General features: G+C 30.5%; 1 protein-coding gene and 1 long non-coding RNA gene across 2 annotated transcripts; one reads left to right on the top strand and one right to left on the bottom strand.

Annotated features, from left to right (window-relative positions):
• The first annotated feature begins 1,238 nt into the window (after positions 1-1,238).
• LOC132946272 (uncharacterized) lies at positions 1,239-14,703 on the top strand. The gene is made up of 4 exons (XR_009664690.1): positions 1,239-1,547; positions 1,619-1,784; positions 6,021-6,138; positions 14,571-14,703. It is a non-coding gene; the product is annotated as an uncharacterized LOC132946272 (long non-coding RNA).
• Positions 8,220-22,094, bottom strand: LOC132946271 (facilitated trehalose transporter Tret1-like). Its single transcript, XM_061016177.1, has 5 exons — positions 21,886-22,094; positions 16,832-17,027; positions 14,576-14,711; positions 10,928-11,919; positions 8,220-9,241 (listed from the first exon to the last, which is right to left on the bottom strand). Exons 2-5 carry the CDS (start codon positions 16,868-16,870, stop codon positions 9,023-9,025), a joined length of 1,386 nt encoding a protein of 461 aa, XP_060872160.1. The 5' UTR covers positions 16,871-17,027; positions 21,886-22,094; the 3' UTR covers positions 8,220-9,022.
• Positions 22,095-22,943: the final 849 nt, after the last annotated feature.

Genomic DNA, 22,943 nt, shown 5'->3' with positions numbered 1-22,943 from the left:
TAATATGGACAGAATTTTTAAAACTAATAAGGTATTATTTAAAAAAAAAATCTATTTTATTAAAAATTATTTGTATTTTAATGTTGTAAAATATAGGAAGGTACATAATGTAACTATAGTAGAACAGATATTTTGGCCACCTATTTTCCGATTTACCAGATCTATTTCCGTAGACCAATATGTTGTATACAAAGATCTAAAGTAAAACTTATCGAAACCCGTTTGGTGAATATCTGGCGGGGAATGTGTAAAATGTTTTTTGACTTTTGAGCACTATTTCGGCGGTGTGTTGCTGTGAGGCCTCGATGCCAGTGTGATTTTATGCCCATCAATGAATCTGGATGACTGGATGAATACATGAAAAGTGAAAACAATTCGTTCTAGCCAATTGTTAACCAATTCATACAATATATAATAAAACTGATATTGTATAATACGTATTCTAATTATTAATTATACGTAATAAGTAATAACGAACTAACTAATTAATATTATTATCTAAATATGCCAATCAGCATAGGCGTGTGAATATATGGAGATCGAGGCTTGAGAGGTATTATTACCACACCCAAAAAAACTATACTAAAAAAAACTAACTAAATAGAATTGAAATAACTAAATAAGTATAGGTACCAATGTCATGTGTGACAAAATTTCAAATAATAAGGTCGGTTAAGTTAGGTTACTTAGTATTTAATAACTTTATAGTAACAGACAACAGTTTGAATTTTTTTGTATAAGAATGTGAAAGTATAATAGAATATAGTTGAAGGAGTGCTTGCCATATCATGTGGCTCTATACAAAATATACTGATTTTATTTGAATTTAAATTTTAAAAAATGTGTTTAAATATTGACAATATTGTAATGGTGTATGAAATTCGCTGTATTTGAATATCAAGTATAGGATTACGCCAATGCACATTGTTCGTAGATAATTATTTTTTGCTAGGTACCCCAGGATTTTAACTCAAGTGACGCCCATACTAACCAGCAATAAATAACTACCCAATAGTTGATTTTTTATCGATTCTGCAGGATTTACTATGACAGGTTTTAACATTTAAGAGTTGGTCGTTATACAGTACAAATGTATTTCTTGCAGTCTCCACATCTTCAGTTTTTTCTATTTTCATATCACAGAGTAAACTTTTTAACATATACCTATTACATTTTGTCAATTGCCTACTTAAATACAATATAACATTATCTATCGGCTATTGTAGGACGTAGGTAAGTAAATATTTTATTTTAATAAACATGAAAACTGTATTTTAAAATGTGTGTGTAAATGTTCAATGTGTTTGGGTATTCTTTGTGTTTTTATAATATTTTATATTATTAAACAAACTACAAAGTCAAATAATACTCATATCTCATCGGTGGATAGCATAGTTTTATATTTGCATCGCCGACCGATGTCTGATATCAAAGCGTGATGCGACTAAAAGTCTATAACCGGTGGCTGGTGCCCAGTGTGTATACTGACCGAAATTATTAATAACCTGCCCCATGTATCCTGCCCGACGTTATCCAGGCCTATAAAGGTTGTGTATTTTTAATAAATATATTTGTACAAAATGTATATGCCATATTTTTCTAATTTATTATAATATAGCTGATCCTGCACACTTCATTGCCTGTAAAAAATTTCAACTCTTAAAAAAATTGTGATTGTTAAATTTCTTTTGGGTGTAACTCGCTGCAGTCAGTGCAACTCAGACATCCCTGTAGGCAATCCGTCTACATAGGATCGCGGACAAAGTGCGACAGCATAATATCAAGTAAGCATTGTGTGAAAATTCGATTGTATGCATGCTTGATCTGCCCGATTAACTAATGGTAACTAATATACTAATTTCTACTAATTATTCTTTCTTTTATAACCAATAGCAACCAATTATAAACAAAAATGTCCATCGTAAATCTCAAAATCCCTGTTTGAGAACCTCCCCAGGTTGGACCTACCGGGTCCAATTGTGAATACAAATCATCCAGGGAACCACTCAAACACCCACAAAAAATGTCATATAAATCGGTCCAGCCGTTTAGGAATGCATAGAGACATAGAGACAAACATTCATTTTTATATACATATATATTATTGTTATTATTTTTGACCACCCAATTAATTAATTTTCCAAAACAAATTGTACAAATTATACTCTTCAGCTTTATAATATAAAAGTACCTATAGAATATAGATTAGTATTGATATAGATATAAGATGTACCTATATAAATATATATATTATATACGTTGTCGATAGTCGTGGATAATGTATAATATTATAATATTTTAAAATACACCACAACAGTTGGGCATCGGAATCGATTGTTATTCGAAAGAAACTCGCAACTAGCAATTATTATTATTAAGGAAATCCTGACTACCTACGTGGTCATTGATGACGTGTCTTGACGGCGGCGTACATCTCCCGCCCCCCGCCATCACCAGCGTCCATACTACATAGGTCATGTAATCGTCGCCCGAGCTGCAGCTGCAGTTTATTGCTACTATCTGTTTACGGTTGCTATTAATTATTATACGACTATAGAATATTATTACCTATAGCCTATAATATAGGCTATAGTTTGTTACTTAGACGCGGTAATCTCGTAATAGCTAGAGACCGATTTGTTCTGATCCAAAAACAACAAATAATTACATCGTTTCCCGCTGCGTCCGGACTTTAAACTATATAATATTAATATTAATACTACAATATACGTAAAATATTATATTATTTATCATCTGCCGATAACAACATATTAATATAATACGCCATGCGCGCGTTATCGTTATTATAATAATGCATTGATCGGACCATATTATATTGTAATCGAATGATGTTTTAAAAACGAACTGCACAACAATAATTATTATTATTTATAATAATATTAAATATTATACATTATGTATTATGATTATACAATATAATAGCTAGAAATAATAATTCCGTTCGAAAAAATCATTGAAATTGAATAATACTATGTAGGTGAACCGTGAACGTGAACGCGAACGTGTAGGCACAATATTATTACAATAATATTATCCGTATGATAATATTATAGGCGTGAAACATGGTTTAATGTGTATAGAGTATACAGTAAATCTATCAATCGGTATCAGACCGGTTTCGTTGCGTTTAGTCGAGCGACTCGTGATGGTATTTTAACGTAGGTATTGGTATATTATATTATACACATAAATGGGTGTGCGTATATCGAACCGACGACGAAGGTCAAACTAGAAGAAGTTTTTTTCTTTTTCAACGTCGTATGGGTAGGTATATAACAGTGAAGATGTGCTGCGTTTGACCGAACACGGAACGACATTCATCGTTTAGCAGGAATGCGTAAACGTGTCTATGATAAAAATAGATATAATGGAAATGAAAAACCTTTGATACCGGATGGTATCGCAAGTGAACTTTTGACACCCGATGATTTTTTTACTTTTTATATTTACTTTAACAACAATTCATTAGTACGTAGTACTAGTTATTAGGTAGGTACGTTAATACGTTATAATTTACTATTTAATATTATAATAGTATATTGTAATACTAGTATACTATTGCTAAATAGTAGAAACTTAGTAGGTTAATACTAACTAGTAAATAGTAACAATGTAGGTACATAATGATTGTAACAAAGTTTGAGAATTTATATTGCATATTAATAATTGTACTTTATACTAAAATAATATAGGTAAATAATAATCTGATAAAAAATATTGCTGATCGTACAGGGAATTGGAGAATAATATGTTATTATAATTTTATCATCACCCGTCATTGGTTAATGTATACCAAAAAACATACCCAATTATGCCTACATTTTAGTTAATAACTTAACACTAAAATATTAGAATTTTTAAACTCATTTCTTACACGAAAAAACATAAAAATCGTATGATTATTTTAATATTTTTGTAAATAAATAAATCAATGGTCCATTTTTAATAAATAAATACAATTACATTGAGTATGTTTAGTCGATTATAATAATTAATATTTAAGTAAGCATACAAAATATGTCCTTTGTTATACTCTGTGTTATACATGTCATCAGTTGTTATCGCACGTAGAGCAGGAAGCTACTAGTATTAAACTATAATGTATTTTATTAATATTAAAATTAATATGAAAATATTAAAAAATAAAAAATATTGGATCTCAACATTTTGAACATGGGTTTTAAACATCCACTTGCGGTAAATACAATCGACATCGGGTGCCAGGCCAATGTCCTAGTTTAAATAATTAGCTAGTATAGAAAAGTACCTAGGTACATTTTATACTTTTCCGGTAATCCTTGCACATATATATTTAGAGGCAGATATCAGCAACTATATATCTAATAGGTTGGGAGGGGCACTCCCCCCAAAAAAAATGGTATTTATATTTTCCCATTTGCTGAGTATCCTGTAAATGAAAACCTTTCATTTCTGTTATGTTACATGTAATCAATAAAAATCTTAAATATTTTTGATTTTTGCCATGGTAGAAATATTATGTTTAATTATTACAACCGTCATTGTAATTTATTTATGTATTGTTTAAATAACAAATTTATTAAAAAAATATATGCTTCCCCATCCTAAAATTCGATTAAATATCCACCAATGAATACTTTATGAAACACTGAGTTGGAACATGATAGCATCAATATATAGGTAGTAATCAAAAAATGTCTTACAATAGTGGAAAATTTAGAAAATAAATTAAAATAAGTCTGGAGTAATACCTAACAAAAAACCATTAATATTATGTACTCGAAAAAATTTGTTTAAGCATCATGAAAAATATGAGATATTATAATATTATATTTCTCTAAATATATTAATAAAACGTATTATTGGATATTAAATTTAAAAATCAATTTTGAGATCTCCATATGTACGTTATATCTAATCGTTTGCTAGATGAGTAGAGGGCAATAATGAAGACGAACCAAAACGTTGACGATTCAAACGGTGTTAATAAAATCAATTAGACCATTCTGTATGAATGGCAGACATTTCCCCCCAGATACATTTTTGATGCGTTGATACACATTGAAAAATATATGAAAAAAGACTAAAAAATATGTGTTTAGGAATAACAAATGAATCAGAAATAAAGAATGTTTTTCATACTGCATCATTTTAATGTCGGAATTTTTAGCCAATTGTACTTATTAATTATAATATTTTGTTTATAAAATTGTTTTTTATTTTTATGTCGGATTTTTTGGCCAGCTGTATTGTACTATATTATATTATTTAGACAAACTTTTATTTAAAATTATATTTTTACTGAACTTATTTTGAAATATTATTTATTATTTTTTTATTGAAATTAAGATTAAAGATTTTTTAGTTAACGTACAGTATTTACAAAAATAAAAAAAATAAATATGAACAGAAGCTAAAAAATATGTGTTATAACTATAACTTATAAATAATAATTTTATATTCGAAGGTAAATAATTAAAATTAAAAAAATGGGGGGGAAATGTCCTACTACAACGAAAACAGCCGGGGGGGGGGGGGAAATGTCCGGATACCATTCTGTACATAATGCTAGTTTGTCGATAACTCAATGCTATTTAGTAATTAAATACTATACTTAAGTAATTATATACGTAAAAAATACAATTTATTATGCAAAATAATTTTTATTCTAATTCACTTAATTATAATATATGTTATAGAAAAAATATCAACTTAAATATTACTGACATATTTTTATTACATTTATTAGTACCTAATAGACGACCATTATAATAGTATAATACTATAATATAGACTGAGTGTATCATACCAATTTATGCTGACGGATTTAAACGATCAGCCGTTTGATCCGTCGAATCGTCCCTTCAATCTACGTGGATCCACCAAACTCGATTATGTTGTAATATTATAATAAAGTTTTAAATATAATATATTATATAATAACAATAATAATAATTTAATACATTTAATAAACAAAATATATTATTAATATTGAATATTATATTTTATTTATGTTGCAGGTTTCGTCGGTTAAATTGAGATTTACGGACTACGGTGTGGTGATGGCGGCGCGGATACGTGTTACACGACTAATACGCGTTCTCAAAAGACGCCCAACGTTCACTTATTAATTCGGCGGTAGGTAAGGGATTTAATAATTTTGTAGTTGTCGCGTGAGCTCGCATATAATATTATAATGTACACGCATATGATATTTTATGTGGTGTCCCCCTTTTAGTCTTCTGCATAACATTACAGTGTATTATTGTTATTATTATAATGAACCAAACCGAATTAGAACAGCAGTCACATATTTTGTGCGCCTACATATAAAAATATAACTGTATTATGTACATATATAACCACCGCGAGGGTATAAGTCACTTGATGTCTATTATAATTCATAATTCATAATAATATAATATATTAATATAAATTACTTATTCCACGTTTTATGGCGGCGTGAAAATATCTTTTCACTCGTTATTCGCCATCATACATGGACGTGCGTGATTTTATAATTGTATATTGTATATAAAAGAAAAAACTTATAATAAAACTGTTAATTTTAATTTCTGCAATTTCACAAATTTTAAGAAATAGATGTAGATTTTCACGATACCTACCAGCTTAATAAAACAGCACGTCTAGTGTCTACCCCCAAAATAGTAGATATATATAGCCATATAGGCATATAAATATTGTGTATTGCTTGTACAGTACTTAATCCAGTGCTCGAATTCGAACAAAAATTGAGGACGGACAGAAAACTCTTTGGTTTCATAGCGGATACATTTTATAGTGACGTCTTGATATCGATGATAACCCATTTTCCAAGTAATAATACTAATTGATTTTACTTACAATAAAATTATGAAAATAAAATATGTTTGACAAGTCAATGCTGTTATATAATATTATTGGTACCGTATCGTAACGCTGAATCTATGAAAAAATGAAAGCGGAAAAAGCACGGAAAAAGATAACAAAAAACGTTCTGCAGCAATATAATATTATGTAATAAAACTAATAAGTAATAACGTAGCGCGATCTGTCGGCCGATAGAATTGAGTGGTGAACGGAAAAGTCCCGCAGCAGTGTTAATAAAGAACAAAAAATATTATAATACTATGCTATGTATAAAATTTGGCTAAACTTTGAACATTTAAATTTTAAGGGACTCACAATTTGATAATATCTACCATTGATTATACAATATACATAGTATAGACGTATAATAGTACATAATAATATTATTATCAAGGATATAAGCTAAAATTGGTTAATCTTTACAACGGCGATTACAATACACGTACATGTATCAATATAGCGTACACTGAGCGCCGTAATATATAAAATTTCGTTATCGGTTATTATGAATTCAGAATAATTTGAACGAAATTTATACGATAAAAAATTCCAATAAAATAATTATACGATATAAATAAGTCATTTAAATGACCTGTAAAATTATTATATATTTTAATAAACTATCGTCCAAAAAAAAAAATAATTATTCATCAGAGCCAGATTCACTATCGTTTATCATACTATAAAAAGCTTTTATTTTTATAATTTTTATAAATCACAATTAATATTTAGCTCATATAAACTTTTAGGATGTGCTTGACTTTATATTCAATAATGTTTTTTTTTTGCCGTCAAACACTTTATTTTCCTGATATCCATTTATTTAAATATACCATATACTTACATGGTGGATGATTTCGAATGATAAATGTGTGTTAGCATGATACGTTTTTATGCAATCGGTGTACATTCATATAGTTCTGTTATTATAATATAAACTCGTATAATAGTTTTAGTATCTCCGTAGCGTAATCTCCCGGACAAACGATATCCGTGGCCAGCTGGTGCCGTTATGTCCAGGAACGGTTTATCCACGAAATGTATAGAAAGTATAAGGACAATATTATTGTCCTAGTTTGATTTTGTTTCACTTGTATATAGCACTTTTGAATAAATAAATTAATATCATTGTAGTATAGTTACTGGTACAAAAAAAAAAAAATAATACTGTTCCAAAAATTATCATTTAAAATTGACATTAAAATGTACCTACTACAAAGATATTAGATAACCAAATTTAACTAAATAAAAAAACAGATAATTTAAAACTTGTTTTGTTAAATAGAAGTTTTGCTAAAAATATAATAATATAATATACATAAGCTTACACTTTTTACACTCGTAAATATGATTACCCATCAGTTAGACAATGGACAATATATTACAATTAAAAAATAACTGAAATAAAATACATGTAATAAAAATAAATATACATAAAATAACTAAATGAATATGAAAATAATATCGAATTAATAGGCTATTTCATATAAATAAGAAAAATTAACACCAATCACATAAAACATTTGTCTTGTAAAAATAAAACCAAAAATATTATCAAAAAAAAAATTATCTAGGTAATTTATCCCAGATAATAATTTTATTTAAATAAAATGATACTTAAATTTTTTTTTATAGATAGATAAAATGATACTTTAATTTTTTTTATAGAAATGAAGAGACAAATAGATAATGCACAACACTGCTAATACATATAATATATTATGTACATGTGTAATGTGTTTATAATAATGGCATACCATACCTATCATGTAGGTATAAATGTATAATGTTTATTATTTAATTTAAATAATAATAGGCTAGAGGCACGTATACTATTTTATAATATTACTGTTATCGACTACTTTTTGAATATGAACATAACATAAAATCACAAATGGGTTTAATAATAATAATATTGTTTTTTTATATAGTTAAGATCGTTTTTATTATCAAACGATCGGCTAAAACATAATATTATGGTAAAACAGGGTAACATTATTATCGTTTATTTCTGATAATTTGAACGGCAAAACATACACCGGGCGAGATCTGCCGGCCAAACGACTTAAATTTTCGTCTGCGGCTCCGTCCAGAAACGATACAATAACGTTACGCATTCATGTAGGACCGTTGACGTTTATCACGCGATTTGTCACGTCGAATCTTCCATTGACTTGTTTTTGGTTTCCGGTAGACACAGATAGAGGAATAACGCACCGACGCCGGATACGGTGCCGAAAATGTAAAACGTTATCGACGTGCCGATGTTGGTCAGCAGATAAGGGCTGATTTGGATCACCGCGTAGAACATGACGAACCCGAAGCACGTGGACAAGCCGCTGCCGAGTTCTCGGCAATATCCGGGAAACATCTGCAGTAAAACGATAACGGTAACAATATAATATAGTGACCATTACACTCGGCACGGGAAAAGGTAATGATCGAGTTGCATTCGTTTCGATCATTATTTATATGAAACCTTTTAATTATCAACCCGATGGTCGAAATCATAGTAGATACTTACCTACCTACTTATTTAAATTGTTTTAATACATACATAGTGCTGTTTTTATTATAATAATGACATATTATTTAATATAGTGGCAAATGGCAATAACTAAAAAAATATATAATAATTATACAAATATGGTGATTGTTAAAATAAATAAACGGGCATATACAATTAATAATATTTTAAAGATGTTTAAATAAATAAATAGGTAAAATCGAAATATTACATAAATAAATAATATAAGTACCTACCTATACACATAGTCACAGTTTAAAAATAATAATATGAAAATATTATTTGATAGTATTATTTTTTTAATGTATTCATGATTATTTCCAAATTAATTATTTGCGTTGTGTAATAAGGTCGCTTAAATACTAAATTGATCGACTGTCGCCACGTCATAATATTATATGCAATAATTGTCAAATTTAATTAATAATTATAATTTCTTTGGAATGAGCGGATAGAGTGTAACATTACCGGTTTTTCAACCGAGTGTAATTTGTACTTGTATTTATTTATAATTTTGATAATAATAAATTAGATTGCTTGAAATTATTAAGAGGTACCTATATCCCATAATGTGCCATCTTTTAATTCTATAAACAACGTGCCTTTCTCTATTGTACACTACCATCAAGATTACAACCATTTTGAGCCTCTAAACGGAAGCTTTTAAACAGTAACAGAATTTTTTGAAATATATAATTAAAGTTATTGACTTTTTATCATAATATAAACCAGCTAGGATTAATTTTATTCTAATTAATTATAGATATTGTTTTACTGCTACATGATTATATTACTTATTATTATATTTTATTACCTAGTAAAATATCTGTTCATATTATTGTAATATTTTTTATTCACTGAATTATATTATTTCATATTTGCTTTCGGAGTGTAATATAAAACTATTATTATAATGTTACTATGAAATACATACATAGTATTTAACAAACGTGTATTGGCACTGCACTTGCACACATACGTCGTTATTTTAACACAGTAAAAAACAGATAAAATATATCAAATGAGCAATGAAATAAAATTTAATTCATTGACTACAACGATAAAATGTTAGTATAACATTTTTTTTTTTGTTAGATTTTATTGTCTGTAAAAATAAATGATTTGTGTGGTGATGGACTGTAATAGCGGTACTGTAAATATTATATTGTTTATGCTTAAGTCTTAGTAATAGTTAGTATAACACAATATTAATTATAAGTAGTATAACTATAATATATTATATTATAGTATTTAAAATACATGGGTATAACATTATAAGATAATAATAGGTACCTACCTATTTCAAATTGTTATTTTTTTTAAATGAGATTTATAGGAATGGAAATACTAAATGTGACTATACCGAAAGTATTAACTGATTACTGATTAGTAACTACATAATATCACGGAACAAATTTTAATTGTCGAGTTAGAAGCTATTTTATAAAAACAGTAACTCATTCTATTGGTATGTAAATTAGTTTAAAGAAAAGATAAATATTTATTTAAAGTAGGTAAATCTATGCTCACCTCGCCGGACATGATCCAAGGCAACGGCACCAACCCGATATTGACGAACACCATGTACGCGACGATGGACATGACGGGTGCCAGGCTGGCAGTGGCCGCCGGAGCTGGGACCGCATGTACGGCCACGCTACCTGCGGTGGCAGGGGTGCCTGAGTCTCGGACCGAGGCGGCCAGGCAAAGCAGAGACACGCATGTGCCTACGGCTGAGACGACGGCTAGCGGCCGGCGGCCGTACCTCTTAGTCAGGCCACACGCCAGCACGGACACGGCCAGCCGGATGACGTCCAAGGCCATGGTACAGTGGTACTCGTTGAGATCGGGCCCAACGCGTTTGAGCAGCGTCACCGAGTAGAAAGCCACCGCGTTGACACCCGAGAACTGTTGGACGAAAAAGAACGTGGACAGTACGGCCAGCGGCCCCAGAAATGACGGCCTACTGAAGCACTGGCGTGCCGTCGGCTTGACGGCCGACAGCGGTGGCTGCGAATCGATTTCCGGTGGTGGCCTCGACGGTACACCGCCACTCGCGGGATCGCAGACTGCAGGGGTTCGACGGCGGTGGCGCCTGTCCTCGTCCTCGCGCAGCCAGACAGGTGACTCGGGTGTGAACCATATGAGCACGTAGCCGGCGAACGGCACGGCCGAGCATAGGGCTGATACCAGTCGCCAGCCGAGGAACGTGCCCATTGTGTGCACGGCCAATATACCGGCCGATACCGAGAAAGAGATCATGGCCAGCGCAGCGCCCCGGTAACGCTGCTCTGTCACCTCGGCAATGTATACGGCCGTTGGTGGGCCAAGCAGACCAGTGCTGAGGCCCGTCATCAGCCGACCCACGTACACGCCCGTCACACCGGTGGCCATCGACACGGCCGTCCAGCCGAGCACGAACGGCACGCAGATGAGCAGGTTGGTGGTCTTCCGGCCTAGCTTGTCCATGGCCACGCCACCCAGTACGCTGCCCACGGCCATCGGTAGCGCTGCCATGCTGGCTGCAAGAAAAAAAACGCTTTGGTTATAACTTATAATATTAATATTGTCATTTCCATTCTCAATCGACCAGGACTGTATAAAGGCCTATACATTATATAGGGGGCTGTTGATTATGAGGGGGTGGCTATTTTTTTTTTTTGATTTTCATTCTTATAAACCTCTAATAGCTCTATTTCCTACAATTAATATTATATTTTGTAATTTGTTATCATAGTAATGATATACTATCATATTATAGCTGCATAAATGCCTTAGCCGTTTTAAGAATCGAATTAATTTAATCTCTACCGCATCAATTATGAAAATATAATTAATGAATCGCAATCCTGAAAGAAAATTCAAAGTATTTAATTGCCATTTTTTTAACATACTTAATTTTATTATAAAAATTGATTTTTCGATAAAGTACAAATTTTTTTCTCTTATGATCGGGCTGAAAATTCTTAAATACAAGTGCTTACACAACTTTACGATTGACGTTGATAAACATTTGATAAAAAATAAATAAAATAAATAAACGTTGATAAAAATCATAAATATTAAATACAGAATGCATATTGGATTAGAACTCTGTTAAGCCTATAAAGCTAATCGATGTCGTGTAAATTAGGTAGATAGGCTAGGTAGATAGGTAGACGCGCGTAGGTAGGGTATACGTATAGGTATACCGATGTAGCATTCGTGAATAGTGCCATGAATATAAAATACAACTTACCTTTTTTTCCAGGACCCAATTTACCGAGATAGGCCCTTAGGCGTGCGTACGGCGTATACCATATGGACACAACGACACCGCAAAAATGGGTTCATTTAAATCTCCTATTTTTCGCTATGAACTATGCGGTATTTATTCATTTATTTTTATAAAAAATTGCCTTAGAAAAACACGGAAATATCATGTTCAAAATTTCATAAATTCTATATATTTTTTTTATAAAAAGTTCAAGGTAACACATTTTAGATTTTAATGACAATAATAGTTTGTATTTTTATCACAGCAGTCTTTTATTTTTTTTAAGAGGAAAAGTTTTTTTTATTTTGCATGCCCTGCCGATGAAGTCTGAGCACGCATATCCTATATATTATAATAATCAGTGTGCTGCAGAATCAAAAAATCGAAATATCGCATCGAGGTCGATTGGCCATTACAAAATGAGTTTATACCAACCTACGATGAAAATACCTATGTATATAGCTACGGTTAAACCGATTTGTGCGTAAGCCATTCCCGTTCGAGTGATTAAGTTTTGATTTTTTTTCCCAGACATATTATATATGCGCATAGTGCAAACACAGGTATACAACCGGACAATTAATCCATATACAGCTTATACCTATACCTATATAATTATAATATAGTGCATACGTATATATTTAATTACACTGCAGCGCGCACTTCGTTGCAAGAGTTGCATCGGCTATAACAATGATCATATAATATTATAGTATATCGCAATATAATATTATATATAGGTATCTAGGTACCTAATTTATTTAGGGCCAAGTTGGGGGCTTGGGGACCCTAATACTATGTACAATATATACATCCACATTTCAGTGTACCTATACTTACTTTGATTACAGAATACCATAGCAGCCACAAATTTTTCTAAATTTCAATTTATGTAGATACCTAAATTATTTTAAAATAAGTCTAATATAGTATTATGTGCGTTTGGTTTATCGTATACAACTATAACCTATAAAAAACTTTTCATAGGTTTCCATCCATATAAAAACGTTAATACCGCCGTGACTTTTTCGAGTACATGCACAAAGGTCAAAGATTGTACAAATACAAATATTATGTTACAATATTATATTGATACAAACATATCATATTATATTGATACAATATCTGTAGTGAAACAATTTAACAGTTTAAAGTTTTTAAAACTTCCGTTCTGACATTGTCAATGTAATGAGATTATGAAAATACTTAACTAATAGCAGTTACATAGCTATACAAATATCAGGAACACTAGACAATATAATGGTATAATCGTCAAAAATCTCAAATCTATATCTATTTTTTACTTTGAGTTTAAATGTGTTTTTTATTTCCATAGGTAGGTAGGTATAGGTACTATATTATAATATATTGATCGAAATATCAAATAATAATAGTATAATTTATGATGAGAAGTACCTAAATATTATAATACAATATAATGTATACAATATAATATCACCTCCTATATAAAACTTTAAACCACCCATCCGTTTCTGAGTTTTCATATTATACTAGGTAGTAGGTACCTTAAATTGTAATTTTACCCGTACGTTATAACTTATAATCAATGTATTACATTTAAAAACACGCGTTGCGACTGTGCGTAGGTATTAAATACCGTACGCGTTCATGTCAAACTAGTCTTATTAGTTATTATTATTACTACAATACTACCCGTTAAGTCACGATATATATAGGATTAGTATATGTACGATTACATTTTTGGCTTTTGGCGCTTTTATTAAATCTTAAAATTTTCGGCACTTTCTCTACGAAATGCGAAGGCTGCGGGTACGCAGTTTCGCTACTGCCAAGCAGTGCCAACGGGTATCAAGGGCGCGCTACTTAAATACATTAATACATAATATACTATAGATACGGGACACGTTCTGAAATGTACCTATAATTATTTCGTAGCTCACCTATCCACGACTCTTGATGGCTGCTGATTTTGATGGTCGATCGGTCGTCCTTGAGCTGCGGTAACAGAACGGCCGAAAACCCGACGGTCATCCCGGAACCGAGTGTCACTATCAGAGGTCCGGACGCGGCGAACATCTGTCGAGAATAGTTGTCAAACAATATATTATATTATATTTGTCGACGAATATATATATGCAATATATACAATTCTTATTAGGATTTACACATAAAAACATAATATATTGCAAATACTAAAGTTTGTGTGATAGGTTCATAATCTCGAAAAGTATATAATAGTTAAATAATTCATATTATTTCTAACAACCTATGTATACGAATGTTATAGGAAAAATATTATTTTAATTTAGTTTCGTTCAAAATGTGATTTTTAGATTTCTCAGAAGAATATTATTATGCTTTGGAATATGAAATTTAAAGTGTATTCAAAAAAATAAAGACAATTAAAAAAAATAACAATTGACATTTTTTATAAATGTTATTTGTAATTACTTAAAGTGATATAAAAAAATATTTCCAGCAATTTTTTTTGAGAATATAAGTGTTAATTGTTTACCTTCAGAAGATTCACCTTGATTATGCATGGAGTATATTATTGTACTATAAATTGTAACTATATGTCATAATATTATACTCATATAATATGTTTTAAATTTATAACGTTCACTATATGAAAGCGGCAAAAAATATTTGACAAAACAAAAACAAATAATAAAATTGATGTACATTATAAAATATATTTACCTAAACCTATTTGAATATTTGACTCGGAGTCTTAAGTTCGTCCGGTTTTGACGGCGCACACATCATTATGTTTCGGACTTTTTATTATTATATTATATTAATATTTTAATTGTAAATGCTTTATTTACGACAACGAGGTAAGTTTTTTAGTTATAATATTTTATTTACTTATATTTAATAGATAAACATCATAATAAAGAAACGGACTGAAAATAAAAACTTTTCATTTATTAATCTTGATTGTAAAGTGTAGATACTATCAGGCACGCATACAGAAATTAATTTCAAGGGGTGCTTGTAAGTAAAAAATTGAAATATTTTTTATTGTTAATTTATCGATAGGATGTTACCATAAAAGTGTTTTAATATATAAAAATAATGATGGTCTATTTCGGTATGATATATGAAACATTTTTTTTTGAAAACATTTCAGGATATTGCACTCCCAAAACCCCACGCTGTTTAAGTACCTATTACTAACATCATAATAAAATGCATATAATAATTATCAAAACCAGGAAGTATGAAAAAAAACATATTGTGTACACCGAAGGATCATTTGGGCTCGTGTGAAGGATTTCCAGTTTTTTTTAATGTATATATGTATTATTATATAAGTAATATAACCAATATATCATGACGTATTTTGGTATATAAAAAATGTAAATGCGTCATAATAGTGTATAACCTATACAGTTTTTTAAAGAATTATTGAATTATTGAATTTATTGGATGGTGGATTGAAAAAAACTAGACAGAAAAAACTAAAATTTACTAGAAAAACATGACGGGGATCATAATTCGTAAGTATTATGGCGGCTTACTATACGTATGCCTTACGGTGTGCAGTATTTCGGTGTGGTATGTTTGATATATTATAGTCTGTTGAGTTTCATTATTTGACTTGACAGCAAACACCGATATACAAAACAAACACTAATTTCAAATGTATGAATATACTTAATTGCCTCCACCTGATTTTAGGCATAGTTCGATATCATTGTGTTTGTGTATGTCCACCGTGTAATTATGTATAAATTTTAAAACGTTCGAACGACAGAATGATTTTCTACGATAATTTAAACCAATGACTGTTGGAAAAGTTTAAATGCTAAGTTAATTAACTCGCGTTAACCTCAACCAAATAAATAGTTGAAGAACTACAATAATATAATATCTATACTAAACAGTTTGTACATCATAGACAGTGTTGTTGTATCTATAACCTTATGCACGATGTACCAATAATCAACAATAGTTGGCAAGCTAAGAACATAATTTAGTATTAAATGTATTTTTATTTATTTATTATGCGTCTTCTCGTATGGACCTGCTGCAGCGATGAAGTACTCGGTGATTGCATTTTATACCCACAATATCTAACTGCGCTCACGAAATAATGAGCCAGGATGCTAGCGAATCTTAACCACAGATATCAATTTGCTGATATATATAATTTTAAACAAGTTTCCGTAAAGTTCCGTACACATTACCTGTTTGAAGACTGGCGGAACGTTGAGTTTGATATACATAATATTATTATTATTGTTACGATCGTATCACTGAGAAATCATCATTATAATAATATCAGCGCGGTAATTGCATGAACCGAACCCGTCGATCGTATGATAACAATAATTATATTGTTATATTGAAAATAGGTTTTTTTTCCGGTGCTGTCATACACGTCTGAAAAAAAAATAAAAATCACAAATAACAATATATGATTGGAATAATATTGCGACGTGCGCCGTCCAAATCATTTAAACTCCCGAATTCCCGTCGAATCATCGGTGTCGTGTAGCTTTTAACGCGCAAAACTCGCGGAGGAGAGAACAATATATCTATTATTATGCAGCTCCTCGTCCGTCCACGGTCACCCGAAACAAATTAAGCACCAAGGTCTCGGTCAGAGATCAATGTTTTATTTGTAATTTTATGCTGCGACGATTTCGCTTTATTATACCTATATGTGCGTACGGTAAAACAATATGATTACCCGCAAGACACCGTGATGGCAGATGATTAAGATCATCTCCACAAAGATATACTTATGTATAATATAGATAATAGTATAAGACATCGCCTTGGCTCTGCGTATAATAAAAAACGAGCTAATGTGCAAAAAAAAAAAAAATAGACAGCGCAGGCAGAATAGGTATACGGCAAAAGACCGTTCGTCGACTAACAATTATGGGTACTTATACACGTCATGTTTTGTTTTGTCTTGTTTTCATGACCTTTTATAATATTATTATAATGTACATTATTCATTGTGTTTTTGTAATTTCCGCCGCTGCAGAAAACTAGCAGCTTCCATCGCACACTGCTGGTCGTTTACTGCAGTCGCTGTTATTATTATGGCCATTATATTATCATAATAATAACAATAATAGTAATACGCACCACGCTGCAGTTATCGTCTGTTTCCCGTAATTTACATAACGTTTCGCTGCGACGAGGAGGGATATCGTATTGTTAATATAGGTGTACAACATCTATATATAATAATATATATTATGCGTCGTGATTTCGTGGGGGAGATCGGTTATGTGATTCCACGGCACATGAATCACCGCGATGGCCAATGCGATTGTCAGCACGTGACACGTGATAAACGCGTAAATCGCAAATCAATAATGATATTACTAATGTAAGTAATGAAATTAACGCCGACTCGTTTAAATTAATTATAATAAATAAACAATATTCGAGTAGTTACAGACATTTCATCGACTTATATACCTAGTTTAAAACCATAGTAGGTACAATATGTATGTAAGTACGTACTTATATTTTTCATTTATTTTCCGGAACATTCGCATCTACGGTAAAATATAATAATAGTGATCGATCATACCGATTATTGTACTCATAATAATAATATAGGTAGTCGACTATCGGTATATATTCGAAGTTGGAGGGACTTGTGAAAAATTTTGAATTATCGAGTGATTGAATTATTGCTATAGGTATAAGATGGAATATTATACAGTTTAAAGATATCGAGAGGGCAAAAAACAAAATTAAAATTAGGTACCGAAAGTCATGAAAAAAGTAAACACTATGTAGGTAGTACCATTAGTACCTACATAATTTTATATTTCGGGGGACGGAGTGGCCGAGCGGACTAAGGCGTCGGCTGCAACGCAGCCGACCCGAGTTCGATACCTTGGTCGCGGGTGGCATTTTTCTTCGGGCAAGTCACGGTGTCCGGAGAACAAGTGCGCCATTCCCCACCCGGGCATTGCAGATACCTACAGGTGTCCAAATTAAAAATTCTGCCGAAAAAAATCACGTGTAAAACAAATCTACAGTACCCTCCCCTACAGTACCACAGGCTAATGACCTAGAAGTCGAAGCCTTAACCCTAATCAAAAAAAAAAAAATAAAATATTATATTATGTGATATGTACCTACTGTGTAAATTGTATGTATAATAATATAATAAAATATAATATATATAATAATTATAATAATTCAACACAAATGATTCATAAATATACTGCCGATTGTCGATTACCCGACAGGCCTCATAAGTTTTTTTGTTACATCATAATATTAAAAATACGATATGAATGATAAGATGCGTAGATAAATAAATTATTATAAATATGTATTCGATGGTCTAATAAAGTTTATAATAAATTGTTAAAATGTTAATTGACTATAATAATGAAAATCGTGTATGCTCAATAACCACGGCGAAACAACTTCAAATATTTCCGAGAGTCAAGTGGATTTGTCACGTGTTTGCGCTAAATTGAACTTCAAATTACTCCGAGTGTACTAAAATGCATGGTTTATGTCTTGAATTACCACGAGATGAACGTTCATTTATTTTGCTACGGAATCGCCGAGAGTAGTAAAGTTTAGATATGATAATCGTAGGTATAAATTGTCGAATGTCAAAATATATTTCATGTTTATAAATTAATAATATTTAATAATATTATGTATACGACAAACGCGTACCTATATTATTACAAAGATTTTATAATTTTCCGTGTCATCATTTTCGAAATCGATCTACTTGCATCGTAATCGACATAATATCACAATAACGATCGAAATGAAATACGCGGTAACTACAGGTGGTTTAATTACACCTCGCGACCATGATAAATTTTGCGTTCGGCGGATATGCATTGAACGAAAACGTATCCAATTTTTAGATACTTTATTATTGTATTATATTATATTATAATATTATGTATCTACTTATTATGTTTCATTACGTACAATTAGTTCAAGTGTGTCGTAACTGCAGAGATTTCCAAATTCACCAATTTACGCGTTTGCGTAATGCCTATGACTACTTGCTTTTTAGCGGGACACACACATAGTGTGAAGGTGGTATGGTGCGTAGAATGATACAATTGATTCGTTCTACTTGTACAGTTGATTTATTAAATATTACATGAATAAAAAATGTTCCATTATAGGTTAGGTTAGGTATACCAGCTGTACAGCAACAGGTAGGAAAACCTAATATATTATTGTGGGTCAAGATAAATAGATAAAAAAGTGGTATTTTTATGTTATTGTTAATTTTAGATTTAAGGATTTCCTTTTTTAAAGAAAATTATTGATTGGCAATAATTACTACTGTTCTACTTCAACAATTTAAAAATGCGTCTAGAAAAATATAACATATTAATCTATCCTATTATATAATATGTTCAATATATTATACATATTAATAGTAATAGACTTTTTGTTTAAACAGTGACCGTTTTTTTTTCGTTGGAGCATAATAAGTAGGTACTTGCACTATTTATCATTGAATTAACAAATTAATTTTGAATTGATGTTAACAACGTACAAATAAATTAACTAAAAACCTTTAATCCCTCGCAGATATACAGTAGTTAATAATGATCTTTTTATCTGATACAAATTATTAAATAATTTAATTGATTGTTTATCATACCCCTTTCTCTACCATCATATTTTATGAATAACCACAAAGGAAAAATCATAGTCATTATGCCCTTCACTATAATTTTATAAGATTGTAATTCCCTAAAAATGTAGATTGATTTTTTTTGATCCAGAAGGCAACTTAAAAAATTCCAAGTTATAATTTATAGTTAATTTATTATATGCAAAAACACTTATGTATTGGTATTTTTTCAATTTAATATGCATTTAAATGATTTTATTTATACTTTTATCTTCTCTTTTTTCTTTTAAGCTATTCACACTCATCTGCTTCGATTACATGTAACATTTTTTTTTCAGAAAATTACCGTATGTACTCTTTGTCTATCATTTATTGTAAATTTCGTACAACTAAGTTATTATTACTCGTATATTCAAATGCTGAATAATATTTGATTAGTACATATTAATGTATACATTATACAACATAATTTATCTATTTCCTTTGTTTTGACGGAAATAGTAGATAATAGACATACCTACATCTTTACCGAGACTTGTGTAGTTTTAATATTATATACGTTTTGTAACAAATCATCGAAATACATGCAATTGAAATTAACCTATTATGATTTTTTTTTAAATTATACCATAAAACCAAAAATTGAAATTCGAATTGAATTGAATTGAAAATCGAATTGAAATTCCATACCGGCTTGAATATTTCTGTATACAATATTAAGGAACGTATAATAGGTATTCACAGCTATTATTATTACTGTATATATATATTTTGTATATCAGTAGTATAGTACTATAGCGTATACTATAATAATCTACATATATAAAAATGGATGTTGGTATGTCTGTCATATGTTTGTAATTAATAGACTCAATAAATATTGGACCGTTTTCAATAAAAGTTATATCAATAGATTCCTTAAGACTTGGAGGAACTTATAGATTATTTTTTTTAACCCCTATAGGTAACTAAATGGTAACTCTATCTCACACATACATTTTTTTTAGCTTACGAAAAAAGAATATTTATACTTTATACTATTATAACTGGTAAAAATATGGCATGGGTATACATTTTTTTAGGGATAATATATTTATAAAAAAAACGAATCTTTGGCACGGGCATTGCCGCTAGTTATGTATATGATAATACGATAAGCAAGAAAATAATATGCAAATACGCGTTCGAATCCAAATCCTATCTAAATAAACGCGATTTCAGTATTTACAAAATTAATTTTGAATAAAAACCATTTGCAAATTAAAACACATACTTACATATTATACGTTATTTGCCTTGTAAAATATTTTTTACTGGTAATATTAATACCTAATTATTATATTTATGATCGTGTACCAGAAACAATTAACATTACCAATATTACAATATTATACGCGCGGCCATACTAATAATTTAGGACGTGTATATTAATTATTATTATGTAATTATTTTATTAATAAATAAAATAAAATAAAATAAATAATAATTATACGTCACTAGCGTTGTATCCGTTGATATATACATCGTAATAAACAATAATATAAATCACGTAATAATAAATTCATTAACATATATGCCAATATAGATAGGTAGGTAGGTATGTAATATGTATAGTTAATATTATAATAATAAATATATTACCTGACGAGTCTCGTTTCAGAATGCGGCGTGCTGCGTGCAATCAAGAATATTTAATTTGCAACAACTGCGGTGGAAACAAAATCGGACACTAGAGAAACACCTCGCGTATCGGCGAAATCGTTAAAGTCTACGGAGACCGCCTCGGAAAACACCACGCCGCGACCACGGGAAATACACTGGTCGCAGCGACGATAAAGTAATAATATTATTAAAATGTATTACCTTAATGCATACCAGCTAGCTACGCTGCACGGAACGCCCGGCAAACCCCTTCTACGACGGTCGATGATAATAAGTAATAACTTATCAACGTACGTGTTCCAACGAGTTTTTTTTCCCCACTCGTAGTTGTATTATAGTAGCGGGTATTATAAATTATTATATTATTATAAGTATAGTTTATAGACTATACCTATGTGTGTAAATTAGAATTATGGCGTTTCAAAAACCAGCCGAAAAAAGTACGTAAAATATAATTGCAATATAAATTCATCTCGGCGGTCGGAGGAGACGATACACGTATAGGCACGTATTATATTATATATTGTATGGGTAACTTATATCTGCAGAGATCTAACGCCGAAACAACGAGCTGTTTTTTTTCATTTTTATCAATTTAACGAACCAATTTGATGTGCATAATATAGCTATATTATAATATGTAAAAAAATATATCGTAATTAAATCTCCGTAAACAATAGTCATCTCACGGATGACAGCGCATTACCTTTTTGTTTTCTCACTCTGATTCACGCGCAGCATAGAACAATTTGCGTTCAGAAGAGCTAATGTTGTGTTCTTGACCTATTATCAAACTTAAATTTAAGAATATAAACCTCCTTGTTAAGCTTTTATAGGTATTTTAATTTTAAGACGAGTTATGAGTATTTTACAAGTCTAATATTTTACTCAGTTAAAATTAAAATGTCAATAAAGGCCTAGGAGATGTCCAAGATTCACACCTTTAAGCTTAATAATAGGTAGATTCGCCCTAATATTGAAGCCAACCACAAAAAATTGGATCTGTTGTAGGCAAATTTGTTATGTTACACACGTGG

Source organism: Metopolophium dirhodum, chromosome 6, assembly GCF_019925205.1.
Source record: "Metopolophium dirhodum isolate CAU chromosome 6, ASM1992520v1, whole genome shotgun sequence".
Taxonomy (NCBI): Eukaryota; Metazoa; Arthropoda; class Insecta; order Hemiptera; family Aphididae; genus Metopolophium; species Metopolophium dirhodum.
This window is presented reverse-complemented; position numbering and strand designations above follow the sequence as displayed.

What these genes read in the sequence shown, in the direction of transcription:
- LOC132946271 (XM_061016177.1), bottom strand. Translation starts at nt 16,870, where the DNA reads ATGTATATCAAACTCAACGTTCCGCCAGTCTTCAAACAG. An exon ending in TTCCGCCAGTCTTCAAACAG is followed by an intron (nt 14,712 to 16,831) that starts GTAATGTGTACG and finishes TATTCTCGACAG; the next exon opens with ATGTTCGCCGCGTCCGGACC. An exon ending in CCATCAAGAGTCGTGGATAG is followed by an intron (nt 11,920 to 14,575) that starts GTGAGCTACGAA and finishes TTTTTCTTGCAG; the next exon opens with CCAGCATGGCAGCGCTACCG.